General features: G+C 54.3%; 1 protein-coding gene across 2 annotated transcripts in view; it reads left to right on the top strand.

The window, feature by feature from the left end:
- Positions 1 to 11,297, top strand: part of Pmepa1 (prostate transmembrane protein, androgen induced 1) — a 48,457-nt gene extending 37,160 nt beyond the window's left edge. Inside the window, exons 2-4 of one of the 2 annotated variants that reach the window (NM_001413584.1) lie at positions 3,346 to 3,503; positions 9,395 to 9,445; positions 9,691 to 11,297. In NM_001413584.1, the coding sequence (NP_001400513.1) occupies positions 3,346 to 3,503; positions 9,395 to 9,445; positions 9,691 to 10,215 (734 nt within the window). In that variant the 3' untranslated portion in view covers positions 10,216 to 11,297. Of the gene's footprint in view, positions 1 to 3,345; positions 3,504 to 9,394; positions 9,446 to 9,690 lie in introns of those variants that run through there. The other variant, NM_001107807.3, reaches the window with a different exon arrangement.
- Positions 11,298 to 13,397: the final 2,100 nt, after the last annotated feature.

The following is a 13,397-nucleotide window of genomic DNA, read 5'->3' as shown; positions in this document are numbered from 1 at the left end:
TTTCACTTCGCTTTTAGCCTGTATTTTCTCCCTAATCCAGAGTGTGCCTTCTCAGCTCTGCTGCAGGCAACATGGTGTGGGCACCTTAGCATGGCTTCGCTTGTCTGCCCGGCTGTACCTGGCCTGTGTGAAATCCTGAGGAAGCTGTCCTCACTCTGGTGTGTCTGTGTGTCTGCCTCAGAGGTACAGGAATTGTCTGGGTCTGTGTCTCCCAAAAATTGATAAGCCGTGGAACCCAGTGGCTAAATTTGTGCGTGAGGAGTCCTCCCTCACTTTGGGGAGCAATTCTATTTTCTGGACACAGGAACCCAGACTTGTCAACCACACACCCTTGCAGGGCCCATTGTCCCCAAGTCCTGTCGCCTTCTGCCAGCCTTGCTGCCTCAGCTCCTGTCTCCCCAGTCTTCCCATGGCCCCAGACCACCCTAGGAGGAGTGTGGCAGCCCATCCAGTCCCTCGGGCCACCAGAGGACAGGAACAAAAGGCCGCCTGCATCTCCCCATTGCTTTCAGGCCTGATGTGGGCCGAAGCCCCAGAGAAAGCCAGAGGGGTGTCTCAGGCCAGGGTGAGGAGCTCACAGAGTTGGGGAGGAGGAGTTGCTGGCCCTTTGGAGAAGTAGGGGCGTTGCACAAAGCAGTCCCTGTGTCCCTTGAATGCACGGCTTTATTGGGTCCCGACAGCCAGACCGGAGTGCCCAGCACATTCAGGTCAAACCATCCAGCCTTGGACCGGCCTCTCCTGGGGAGACAGGAGCATAGCTGCAGTGACCCAGTCTTGGACTTCACCATGGCCCCATGGGCTCTGTGCAGAAGGGTGCCTGAGTCTCCACAAGAAGGGGCCCCTCTTTGAGTCGTGTGTGAGTCTCAACAGAGTCCTCGCAGTTCAACACCCCCACTTGGCTCCTCCAGGGTGAAGGAGGTGAGCCTGACTCAGAAGCACCAAGTATAAACCCGGGCTTGGGTTGGAGCCCTAGTCGTGGGCACTTGGACTTTGTGATACTTCCTTTGTGGTTCTGTTTCTCTTGAGGGGCTTGAGAAAACACTTACGTCAGGAGAAGGGTCAATCTAAGCTTTACCGGACTCACAGGGGTCATTCTGTTGTGGGAGAAGCGTCCTGGGTGCTAAGGTGTCCAGTAGCATAATGGGCCCTGCCTAAGTGTAGTCAGTCATAGCACATGCAGTGGTCCAGTGGTGGGATAGACCTGTGGGGTTCCAGAGACTGGCTGGGGCTGAGGAGTAGCCTGAGACAGAGATGGCAGGGAAAACTCTATGAGCTGCTACCCATCCACACACAGTAAAGTGCCCATCTTGGATGTGTTACCCTGCCCAGAGCAACAAGGAAACCATAGTGGTGGCAGGAGAGAGCTAATCCTGCTTGGGTTTGAGGTTTGGGCCTGTGTTGGCTTCCAACCTCTCCTCAGTTCCTCTCTCTGGTAAACACAGAGCTGAGTCAGCCACTTTGCAACTGAACTTGGTGGCCTCGGGGTCCCTTCCCTCTTGTACAGCAGGGAGTGCTCCCCCAAGGTCTTCCCTCCATGACTGGGGAGGCTCATCCCTGGGCCTCCGCCTCAGGCAGGGCCTTCAGGTTGCCTGCTGTCTCTCTGCTGAATCCAGTGCCCTGCAAGACTCCTGGCACCCTGCCTGTTGCTGGGGGGCTCTACTGGCACCAGCTGCAGCCAGCTGCTAAGCCTCGGCCCATCGGAGTCAGCAAAAGCACCCGCTTAAGCAGTATCAAAATAGCCTTTTCCCTTCCCAGCACCGGAGGGCTTTTCCTCCTTCTAGAGGGGAAATAAAATAAGTCGGAAAACGGGGAGGGGTGTGGAAGGGGCCCAGGGATGGGGCCTCTGAAATAAACGAGAATCCCAACCAGAGCAGCACCAGGAACGTGTCTAAGGCCTTCACTAGAAGGAGCCCATTTGTGTGCTTGTGTGGTGTGTGTTCTTAAATGTTATCTGTGTGGCTAATGGTGTATGTGTGTGTATGTGTGTGAGTGTGTGTATGTGTGTGTGTGTGTGTGTGTGTGTGTGTGTGTGTGAGAGAGAGAGAGAGAGAGAGAGAGAGAGAGAGAGAGAGGAGAGAGAGAGAGAGAGAGACCTTGTGTTTCCTGGGGTGTCTGAGGTGTGTGTGTGTAGCAAGTTTGGCCCATTTTCTGCTATCTTTTTGGGTGTCAGAGTATTGAGGTATTTTGGGGGGCTGCATGTGGGGGTGCTGAGGTGTGTAGGGGTGGTGAGCTGTTTTGAGGAGTGTCAAGACTGTGGAGCATCTGAGATTTAAGAGTGTTGACCCCATCGTGGCCATGTTGGGGCATACAGGATTATAGACCTTACGCTGTTGTTTTAGAGCCCGTAAGAGCGTTGGAAAGTTGATGTAAAGAAGAATATTGGGATACAGGACTATTATTTTGGGGTGTTGGACTGTTGCTTCAGGGTGTTCAGGAGGTTTTCGGCATTAGTGTGTGAGAGTGATGACATAGGAACTTGGCTATTTGGTAGATGAAGAAGGGTTGAGAGCTGAAATATTGGGCTGTTTTTGGGGTGTGTGGAAGGGTTGGGGTGCTGGTGGGGAGTTGGACTATGTAGGAGTATTGAGATAGTCTTTTGGGGAATATACAGGCAGGGTAGGATATTGGTGGCAGGGGATGGGTATGGCTGGTGTGTGTGGGAGAGTTGGGTATGACTGGTGTGTGTGGGAGGGTTGGGTATGGCTGGTGTGTGGGAGGGTTGGGAATGGCTGGTATAGGGGGGAGGGTTGGGAATGGCTGGTATAGGGGGGAGGGTTGGGAATGGCTGGTGTGTGTGGGAGGGGAGGGTTGGGAATGGCTGGTGTAGCGGGGAGGGTTGGGTATGGCTGGTGTGTGGAGGAGGATTCTGTATGGTTGGTGTTGGAGAGGTTGGGGTATGTGGGAGCAGTGGGCTGTTGTTTCGCGGGTGGGAAGGTTGACATATTGCTTGCTGGGATGTGCGAGTATCAGGGCATTGGAGAGCCCTGAACTGGGCTGTAGTATTACATATGCGCACTCATGTGTTGCCTCTGCAGTATGTCCACATCCCACTCCAGCCCCACAGGAGCCCCTCTTCTTCCCACTGTCCCTCTCCAGGCCCCAGAAGTAAAAGGACCCTAGGCACAGGGATTCAAAAACAAGTCCCTTTCTGAGAGCCAGGCCAGGCCTAGCATCTCTGAGGGTCAGACCGAGTCTTCATGAACGTCCATGGTTGGGACCGTGCCGTGTTCCGGACAGAGTCTCTGAGCTGTGTTCTCCCCTGTGCCCGAGTCCTCAGCCTTATGTAGATGGGAGCCTTTGGCTGCTGACCCGAAAGTCTCACGCACGCGCCCCTCTGCCCCACAGCGGAGCTGGAGTTCGTGCAGATCGTGGTCATCGTGGTCGTGATGATGGTGATGGTGGTGATGATCACGTGCCTGCTGAGCCACTACAAGCTGTCAGCCCGCTCCTTCATCAGCCGACACAGCCAGGCCCGGAGGAGAGACGACGGAGGACTGTCCTCGGTAAGCGGGTCCTTGGCCTAGGATTCCGGCTGCTGCGCAGACATGTGCGCAGAACACTCTGACAGACCGCTCACGTCACCACCCCCCATCTGGGCGCTCATGGGAATGGGGATGAGGAAGGGCCCAGAAGCCTGCCGCTTCCTCTAGTCAGAGGAGCAGGAACTGGAGGCGGATAAGGCTCCGTGTGCTCGGAGGTGCAGGAGGCCCAGGAACGCGAAGGTTTGGAGGGAAGCTATGGGTTTGCCCCTCTGAGGGAGAAGTGAGGGTGTGCCTGAGCCTGTGCGCCCAGCACTGCTCCCCAGAAATGGTTCCCAGTGCCTTCCCAGAGGGATCAGGAAGTGTCAGGTATGATTCTGCGGGCTCCCCAGAGGAGCCCCACTGTGTGAGGCGGGGCTGGGTGGGACCTGGCGTGGTCTCCATAGCTGTGGGCAGAGTAGGCACAGCTTTAGGGTGGCAGGTCAGGTCTCCTGAGGCCGTTGAGAAGCCAGATGAGACAGAGTGAAGAGAAGGCAGCTGCTGCTTGACTGGGTGCCCACCAGGACAGAGGTGTGGGAAAGATGCCCCCAGGTCTTAGGGCTGTGACCTAGATGGAAGGAGGTGGCGGTCCCAACCTCTCACCAACACACCACTTGGGCCCGTGTAGTCCAAGTGTCCTGGGAGGCCAGGGAAGCAACCAGACACCGAAGCCTCTCCCACAGCCTGGGCCTCATCTGGTTCCTCAGGTGTGGTGAACCAGCACTGGGCGCCTCCTGGGCAATCCAGGCTTGACATAGTGAGCCAGCCATCTTTGACTGGAAGGCAACCTCATCCATGTGACGCCTCACCCGCTAGCTCTCTGCTGAGCACTCTCTCTGTGCCCAAGCTCCCCTGGCACAAGAGACTGTAGGCAGGACCATCCTAGGACCATCCTAGGACTGGGTGGCAGAAAGTCATACTCAGGCGGGGGCCCCCACGCAGGGGGCTCCCAGCTTTGGGGGAAGCTGTGCATGAGAAGTGCAGGCGAACATTTCTGAGCCTTAGAACTGGAGACCTGACACTCTTAGGAGGGAGGGAGGACCGAAACATAGCCAGCCTTGGGATCAGGGTTCAGTGTCCTGGGGCGGCAAGCATTCCCATGTGTGCCGGTTCCCTTGGTTTTTTTTTTTTTTTTTGTTTGTTTGTTTGGTTTGTTTGTTTGTTTGTTTGTTTGTTTTGGTTCTTTTTTTCGGAGCTGGGGACCGAACCCAGGGCCTTGCGCTTCCTAGGTAAGCGCTCTACCACTGAGCTAAATCCCCAGCCCGCCGGTTCCCTTGTTAACCTGAGTGAGACTGTGTAACTAGTCCTAGCTCATTTATATCCTACCAAGGGCAGTCACCTAGAGTAACTTAATGTACCCAGAGGACTGCTTGATCTCTATGCAAGCAAGCAAGCAAGAGTTACGTGCGCGCGCGCACGCGCGCGCACACACACACACACACACACACACACACACACACACACACACACACACCGAGCAAAGCTGGGAATCCTAAAACTGCCCTCTGTTACTGAGGGACACTCACTGTACCAGAGAGGATTCCTAGCTGACATTATAAGCATGAGTTTTGATGCCTTAGCGCTGTGAGCATCAGGGGCTACCTGGGATCCAATAGCGTCCTCTCTGGACTCCAGAGCCAGTGCCTGGGTAGTCATCTCCTGCAGGTGGGACTTGCCCCTCCTGACTGTGACCTCAGGCTCCTTTGGGAAGCTCTGACCAGCCCTCAGGCATTCACATGGGGTGAAGGGAGGCTCACAGTGCCTGATAGGAAACCTAAGACAGGAGGAAGCTAGCATATACGCAGCCCTGTCTCCAGGATGGCCCAGCAGGTGCAGGGAGGACGGTGTGAGCTGAGCCATGCTGGGCACGGTGCCCCCGTTTGGGGAGGGGGAGTGCCCCAGGCTGGCAGAGGCACCTAGAGTCTGAGGGCTAAGCCAAGACAGGACTGGCCGTCGCCCGAGAAGCAGGGCTGTTCCTGGCAGGTTTGGGCATCTCTGTTTGCGTCAAGAGCAGTTTCAGTGCGTCACCAGTTCATCAGGGCAAGAGCTGTGACAGAGAAGCAGGACTCCTGACTGAGGCTCAGGACACAGCCCCAGGGCAAAGCCGCCACCTGCTGTATAGGAATCCTGCCTGCCGGGCCCTGGCTCACCTGGCTCCTTTGTTGTGTCTGTTACCTAGCGATAGACACTGCCAGCTGCCTGGTCAGTGTTCTTCACTCAGCAGCAGCACGAGGGGCTCACACCCTCTCAGAGGAGAAAGGAGGACTCAGAGAGGTGGGTGGGGTGCTTGCCTAAGGCCAAACAGGCTTTCACGGAGGTGCCCTGTGAAGATCCCCCAGCCCATTGTGGGGCGTGGTTAGCCTAGAGTGCGGGGTTGCGAAAAGGGAGGCCCTGGGTACAGATGGCAGAGAGAGCAGCCCAGGCTGCGTGGACACCCTAGCTCAGCTGCTGTAGTTCAGACAAGCACCTGGCCCTCCTCCCCAGACGCTGGGCCTCAAAGAGAGCGTCTCCTTCACTGTCTTCCCAGGGCCACCTGGCTGGATAAACAGGGGACCCAGGGGAGGCCTGGAACAGGTGACAGTTCCCCTGGGACTCCCTGTCTTTCCGACATAGTGCATCTGAGGTGTCTCCAGGCCTTGTGACCTCCCATCCCAGAGAGACCTAGATACAGCTGTTGTCTGCTTGGGCTCCGTGTGTCCCACTAGGCTCGCCTGCCTACCCAGCGCCTTGCCCCTTGGATATCACTGGCAACTGGGGTGGAGGCTCCCCTCCTACTTGTGTGAGTAGGGCCACAGATCCATCCCCTCACAGCCCCCTTACGGGAAGATCACCTCTCCCCAGGCCTGGAACAGAAGGAGCAGGTGGGCCTGCCTGGTTAAACCCAGGTCTCAGCTTCACCCTCCCCTTACTGTGTCATAGAGGCCAAGTCCTCCCCACCCCCCCATCCCCGCTGCCCCATCTCTCGATCTCTCCGTGAGATGCTTTTTCCACATGGCAAACAGTACGAAGGGTGATCAGCATGAGGGTCAGGTGCAAGGATGACCCACAAACCCGCATAGTCCAGCAACTTCAAGTGTTCATTGAGACAATTGGTTCCTACCTCCACACACCCTGTATCGCCCCCGGGATGTGTGGTTCTTCAATGAGGTCACCTCAGGAGCTCAGCTAGGGTCTGAGATAGATCCATGCTTTAAACTCTGGTCAACCCTTGGCCTAGGTCTCCTGCTCCCCGTGGGAGGGCTGCCTGCCACGAATCCTTGTTCTGGGGCCAAAGACAAAACTGTAGTAAAACCAGATGCAGGGGTCAGCCAGGGCAGACGCCCTGGTGTGGATCTGTACGCAGCTTCAGAGGGAGTCAGTCAGACCTTTCTCAGCCTGGGGCAGGGTGGGTCTCAGGTCTCCACCTGCCAGAGGTTTGCTTTGTAGAAATCGATGGTGACCACCTGTCCACAGGAAGGGAACAATTGTCACTGTGGAGTTGAGGGGACAGTCAAAGCCACATCTGGAAGCAGACCAAAGGGACTTTCCAGGCAGGCAGCAGCTCTCCGTCTGGAGTTGCAGCCAGGAGGGCATGTCAGGCCTCAACAAGCTGGCCTAGCCCAAGGGCTATATGCCTAGGTTTGTAAATAAAGTTTTATTGGCACACAGCCACGCCTGTTAGTGTTTGTGAGCCATTAGGATTTAACAAAGCAGAGACCATTTGGGATTGGTTTCTTTCCCCTCCGGTATAAATGTCTTTAGTTATTCTTTGAGAGTTCATGCATACAGAGACTTTCATTCGGACCCTTTGTAGAAATGGCCGGCAGATTCCTGCTTTGGGGAGGTGCAGAGGGAGAGACTGTGAAGAAGTCTCGGTGAACTCAGGTATCCTAACTGAGAAATGATCGCATAACAGGAGCCAGCACCACCACCCCTCCCCCAGACAGTGTGGAGGGACCGAGGAGCCCCAAAGCCATCGTAGAGCAAGTAACACACTTCTAGAAGAAGGGAGGGAGGGGCTGTCCTCACTGCTGACTGGGGCTGGCACCATTGACTACAGGATCGAACCCTGCCTTTCACCTCCCCTCGGCGGCTGCCCGAAGCCCCAGGGTTAGGGAATGCTAAGAGACGGTTAACCGATTGCTGTAACTTAAGCATGTGCTAGATCGTAGGCACTGGGGATATGGTAGTCCCTCCTGGCACAACCGCAGCTTTGCAGGGAAAGAGAGCGGTGCAGACAGGGGATTGCGAGCAGAGACGAGGCTGGGTGTAGGAAGGAAAAGGGCTGGTGTTTTAAGTTGCTTGTCTGTAACTGTGATAAAACCTCATGACCTAAGGCAGCTTGGGTGAAGAAGGGGTTATTTCAGTTTACACTTCCAGGTCACAGCTCATCACTGAGGGAAGATTGAGGGCTCTGAGGTTTGCTGAGCTGGCAGTGGGTAGATGGGGCTGGCGTTGAAAGAAGCAGATACAGGAGAGAATGTGGGTAGGAAGGAGCGGGCCCTGTGGGAACGGGCAAGCCAGAGCAGAGGGAGGACCCTGGGGGTGGGTGTAGCATATGAGACCTGTTGGAGCCTCCTTATGGGACCCCACTGACTCCTCCAGCAGAAGTCACATCTGTCTAGGTGTGTAAACCTGGTACGTCTGCAAGGCAGGGCTGGAGGGCAGCTCTGTCGTCTTCATCCAGCAGACAGAGGTGCTCAAGCAAGGTAGACTGGGTGGTTGCATATTAGGGGAGACCTGAGAGAGGGAGGCTCCAGTCGGTGGGACCCCAGGAGACACCTGTGCGTCTGGCTTCTATGATTTCAGGGCAGCCAGGGTTATTCACTGTTAGAGAAAGATACTCTTCTGCGCGTGCAAGCCCTAGAACCGCCTAGTGGCCACTGGGTGAACTGCGGCCCTCTGCAGCTCTGGGAGGAACTTCTCAGAACTCAGCAGAAATGGCAGCCCAGTATAGTTTAGAGTGGCGGGAAGATGTTTCTTCACCTGGATTGTGGTGATAGGATGTTGATGCTTGACCACGTTGTAGGCTCTGAATGTTTGAGAGTTACTCCTGTAGGTACATCTCAATAAAGCCAAAATTAAAGCCTGCGGCTTTTCCGCAGGCCAGGAGTTACACTAGAACCATTCAGGACTGCTCAGAGAACTGGCCCTAGCAAGGACACCCTCTTTCCTGGGAGGGTTTGCTCCCTTCCTGGGACACCCCCCCCCCACTGCTGAGGACCCACTCACGAGTGACCGCCATCCCGCAAGTGATTCCATATCTGTTTATTAATAATAAAAATGTGAGAGGCTCTAAATTATAGAGTCTGTAGGGACCCGTGCACTGAATGTCAACAGAGACCTGGCCCCACCGTGGAGTAGCCAGTCCAAAGGCCTGTGGCATAGGCTTAGCATATTGAGGCATGTCAGAACCGGTTTCTGTACGGGGAGGTGTGTAGCGCCTGTCACTTTCTGATTACCCCCTGAGGGTCAGCTGGATTGTGACATTCAACATCCAATTCACTAACTTCTCTAGCCAAGTGTATGCGTCTACATGTTCAGATGCTGAACCTGTGAGGTCAGAGTTAAGCACCGTGGGCACAGTCAACACCCACGTTGTGGGCAAGCAGTCCTGGTAGAGACAGGAGGCAGGCAGTCAGACAAGCCACACTGGGCTTCCTATAAGCCAAGTAGAGATCTGCTTAATGCCCAGGTAAGCTGCCTGCAGGCTTTGAGAGGGTGTGCCCCACAGATCAGATTCGTGCCTTAGAAAGGAGCTGTGGGAGGAGGCAACAGCGCCAGTGTGGCCTTGCCTTGGACCACACAGATGGGGTTAGATTAGAGGATGAGAAGTGTATGCGCCCAAGACGTCACTCCTGTCTGTTGCTGACCCTGTATCCCTTTCCCTCCTGTAGGAAGGATGCCTCTGGCCGTCGGAGAGCACGGTGTCAGGCGGAATGCCGGAGGTAAGACTAAGACCAAGCCTTGCCCTTCCTCTGTTCTCAATGGACTGGCCTTGTCCAGGCATTCCCTGACTCCAGGAGCTCCCTCACTGCCCCCTACCCCCCACACTCGCAGTGGCATCTTCAGCCAGACCTGTTTCTAAGGGCTTCCGGGGATTCACCTGGGGCAACCCCTCCCAAGCCCACACAACTCTGAACCCGGGGCATCAAATCTCAATCTGTCTCTCTCCCTACTCTACCCGCTCCAGCCACAGGTCTATGCCCCACCTCGGCCCACTGACCGCCTCGCTGTGCCCCCCTTCGTCCAGCGGAGCCGTTTCCAGCCCACCTACCCCTACCTGCAGCACGAAATTGCCCTGCCACCCACCATCTCGCTGTCTGATGGGGAGGAGCCCCCACCCTACCAGGGCCCCTGCACCCTCCAGTTACGGGACCCGGAGCAACAGCTGGAGCTGAACCGAGAGTCTGTGCGCGCGCCCCCCAACCGGACCATCTTCGACAGTGACCTCATAGACAGCAGCATGCTGGGGGGCCCCTGTCCCCCCAGCAGTAACTCCGGCATCAGCGCTACCTGCTATAGCAGCGGCGGGCGCATGGAGGGGCCTCCTCCCACCTACAGTGAGGTCATTGGTCACTACCCGGGCTCCTCCTTCCAGCAGCACCAGCAAAGTAACGGGCAGTCCTCCCTGCTAGAAGGGACCCGGCTCCATCACCCTCACATTGCCCCACTGGAGAACAAGGAGAAGGAGAAACAGAAAGGTCACCCTCTCTAGGAGCGGGGGCCTGGGGCACCTCTAGGCAAAACCGCAAAAAAGAAAAAAAAACACTCCGCACTTCTTAAGAGAGAAGAGAGAGGAAGGCAGGGGACACACAGGCTGTAAGGCGTGTGCTAGTTCTCCGGTCTGTGTATAAATATTTACATGTTCTGTGTGGTCTGAATGCAGAAGCTCAGAAAGCTTGCAAAAAAAGAAAGAAAAGAAAGAAAGAAAGAAAGATAGAAAGAAAGAAAGAAAGAAAGAAAGAAAGAAAGAAAGAAAGAAAGAAAGAAAGAAAGAAAAAATGAAAAAGATACCATGTTTCTTTGTTGAGCCCTGTCTTGGAGGCAAAAGAGAAAATGCTCCACCAGTCTTTTCTTCATTGTTCTTAGTTGAGCTCTGTGCGTGAATGCTTAACTCCTTTTGTTTATGAAGGTTTTACTTAACTTTAAAGACATATTTGCACAAAACCTTTGTTTAAGATCTGCAATATTATATATATATATAAATATATATAAAATAAGAGACTCTGTATGTGGGAGAGCAGGAGTATTTTTGTATTAGAAGAGGCCTATTCAAAAAAAAAGTTGTTTTCTGAACTAGAAGAGAAAAAAAATGGCAATTTTTTGAGTGCCAACTCTGAAAGTGTGTATTACCTTGTAAAGAAAAAAAGACCCTACAAAGCAGGGGTTTAGAGCTATTTATATAAATGTTGATATTTTGCACTATTTTTTAATATAATATATCAGTGCTTGTTTGATGGAAACGTCTAGAGAGTGTGTTGAGACTTGGAGAAATGTTGAGTTTCAGTCTGAACAGAGCAGCAGGGGGGGTGTCCCCCCACTCCCCCACCCCCACCCCGGGGCTCAGAGGACCCCCCCACTGTGCAGGAAAGCCAGGCTCCCCAGGGCCATGCTCCTGCAAGCCAATGGATGCTTCTGTCCAGACAGGCTGTGAACAGTTACACATTCCCTGCCGAAGGGGACCCATGTCGTCGTCCCTCTGGGTTACAGCTGAGACAGGACCGCCGGCCCCCGCCCCCTCCCCACGGAGGCACCCAGTTCCTTTCCCAATATGAAAATAAACTGTTACTGAAGGAATTTTAGTTTTTTTTCTCTTCCTTCCTCTTTTAAAACACAGAAACTCTATAAAGGTTCAGTGTTGGGGGCAAGGTGTGTCCCTAAAGCCAAAGCAACTCCCCAAAATTGGTGCAGGGCGGGGCGGGTACAGAGGCTCACATCCTGCAGAAGCAGGTTGGACCCCAGCGTCCTTGGATGTACGCAGTTCCACACTGGCACGTAGGAAAGGCCGGGGGGCAATGGCTGCTTGACCTCAGACCATATATTTCTTCTCAATATTGATTTTTCAGTTCAAGAAGCCAATTAACAGTCAACCCAAGATTGAAAGGGACAAGGCCAGCTGTTCCCCCCAGGAAGCCCAAAAGGGTAGAACAGACTGCCACCAACACACCAGCCCATCATCCCTCAGTCTCTGGCATAACTTCTCTTCCTGGACCCATCCCCTTTGACTGCCTCATCACGTTTTCGGGGTTGGGGTCTCATTGGCCAGGATTTAATTAGTATGTGGGCTATGCTGGGTCCCCTAGAGGGCCTGCCATTGTGTCTTCTGTGAATGAGAAAAAAAGAGGTGTGCGTGTGTAGTGAGATCTCCTAGGGTTCATCCCTCCCTCGGTGAATCTGCTGGAATTCCTGGAGTGACCCTGCCACCTCTCCCCATCTGCAGGGTGTTCCCATTTTCTGCAGAAAGCTAACGGGAGAAGAGGTGATAACCTGTATACAGCACTTTTTTTTATTACTTGAAAATCTTTTAGAGTTCAGGCCACCATGCCTGTGTATGCACATACGGTTTTTAAAGTATAGGTTACCCTGGTGCCCTGCTGGACCCTGAGCCCTGCAGATCTGTCCTGACAGAACATTCCCAGGACACCCACTTCTCAAGGAGTCGTTGGCCCGACACTGGATCCTCTCTCAGAGGAATCTTGGGAAATATCACGTTGGGATATCAGTTTGTTGTCACCGAGATGTCCCCTGTTTTCCCCTGTACACATAATTGCCTTACTGAGGAAGAGATCTCCCTCTGGGCTCAGGGTGGGGGCACTCCATCCAGTGTCACACTCATGGGGCCAGTCCGTCAAGAGCTACTGCTGGAGTTTAACTGTGCACACCATTTCCCTTCCCCACCGTGCATGTGTCCTGCTTGCAGAGGCCCCCAGCTGTCCCTGCAGCCTTCGTATGGAGGACCGCATGCGGCTGCAATCCAGGTGGGGAATCTAGACAAGAAACCTCATGTGTGTAATGCGGCTTCAGCCGAAAGCCAGGCTGAATGTGCCCACTGTCCTCTGGGGCTGAACTGGCTGTCCTTGCTTCTGCGTATGGGTTGATGCAGGAGTTTGCTGGATTCATTTGACTTAGGGGCACACCTACCCTCTTGGGTAACAACCCTGGACTGAAAAGTGGGATCCCTTGGATGTGGGCTATAGGACCTCGAAGGGAGGGGCTTGTCAAAGGCATGGTGTCCTGAGCAAACCAACAGTGCCCCTGCAGGCTGCTGGCTGTGGGACCCTCAACTCTGGCCAAACTCCAGATGCTGGACCACACTTTATCTCTTCCCATGGCCAGTTAGGCCAGTCCTTGAAAGTGGCTGCTGGAGAGGGACTAGGACAGACCCCCTGGTAGGCGTGGAGGGAGGGGGAGGGTGGTCTGCTGCTCCATGAGGTTCTGAGAAAGTGACAATTCTTGGCTCCCTTGGCCCACACTGCCATCTCCAGTGCTTGCTCCAGAGAGGTCACGGCCCCTTCAGAGCTCCAGGCTGTGTAAAAGCAGAAAGGCTTTGCAGAGTCTGGGGCTATGAGACTAGCTTTGTAGAGCTAGGGTCTGCATGACTGACTGCTGCAAAAGAACCTTCTTTATAGAAGTCTGTTGTGTTAGCAAAGAGTTAAGACGTGACCCCCATACCCACATTGGATAGGGTCAGGCAGATTCCAGGCCTTCTCTGTTCAATTTTTCTCTGTTCTTGGTCATCGTTGTGACCTGCGTGGCTGACTCCCATGTCCCTCAGCCTCCAGAACCACAGAATATTGTAATGATGTGAAAAATGCTCTCATCTGTGCTCTGGACTTGAGAGCCAGAAATGCTACCACACCACAGTCTAGTGGGCCACACCTCCTATGTCACCAGCCA

Source organism: Rattus norvegicus, chromosome 3 (genome assembly GCF_036323735.1).
Source record: "Rattus norvegicus strain BN/NHsdMcwi chromosome 3, GRCr8, whole genome shotgun sequence".
NCBI classification, from domain to species: domain Eukaryota; kingdom Metazoa; phylum Chordata; class Mammalia; order Rodentia; family Muridae; genus Rattus; species Rattus norvegicus.
The sequence above is the reverse complement of the archived record's forward strand: the minus strand, read 5'-3'. Positions and strand labels throughout refer to the sequence as shown.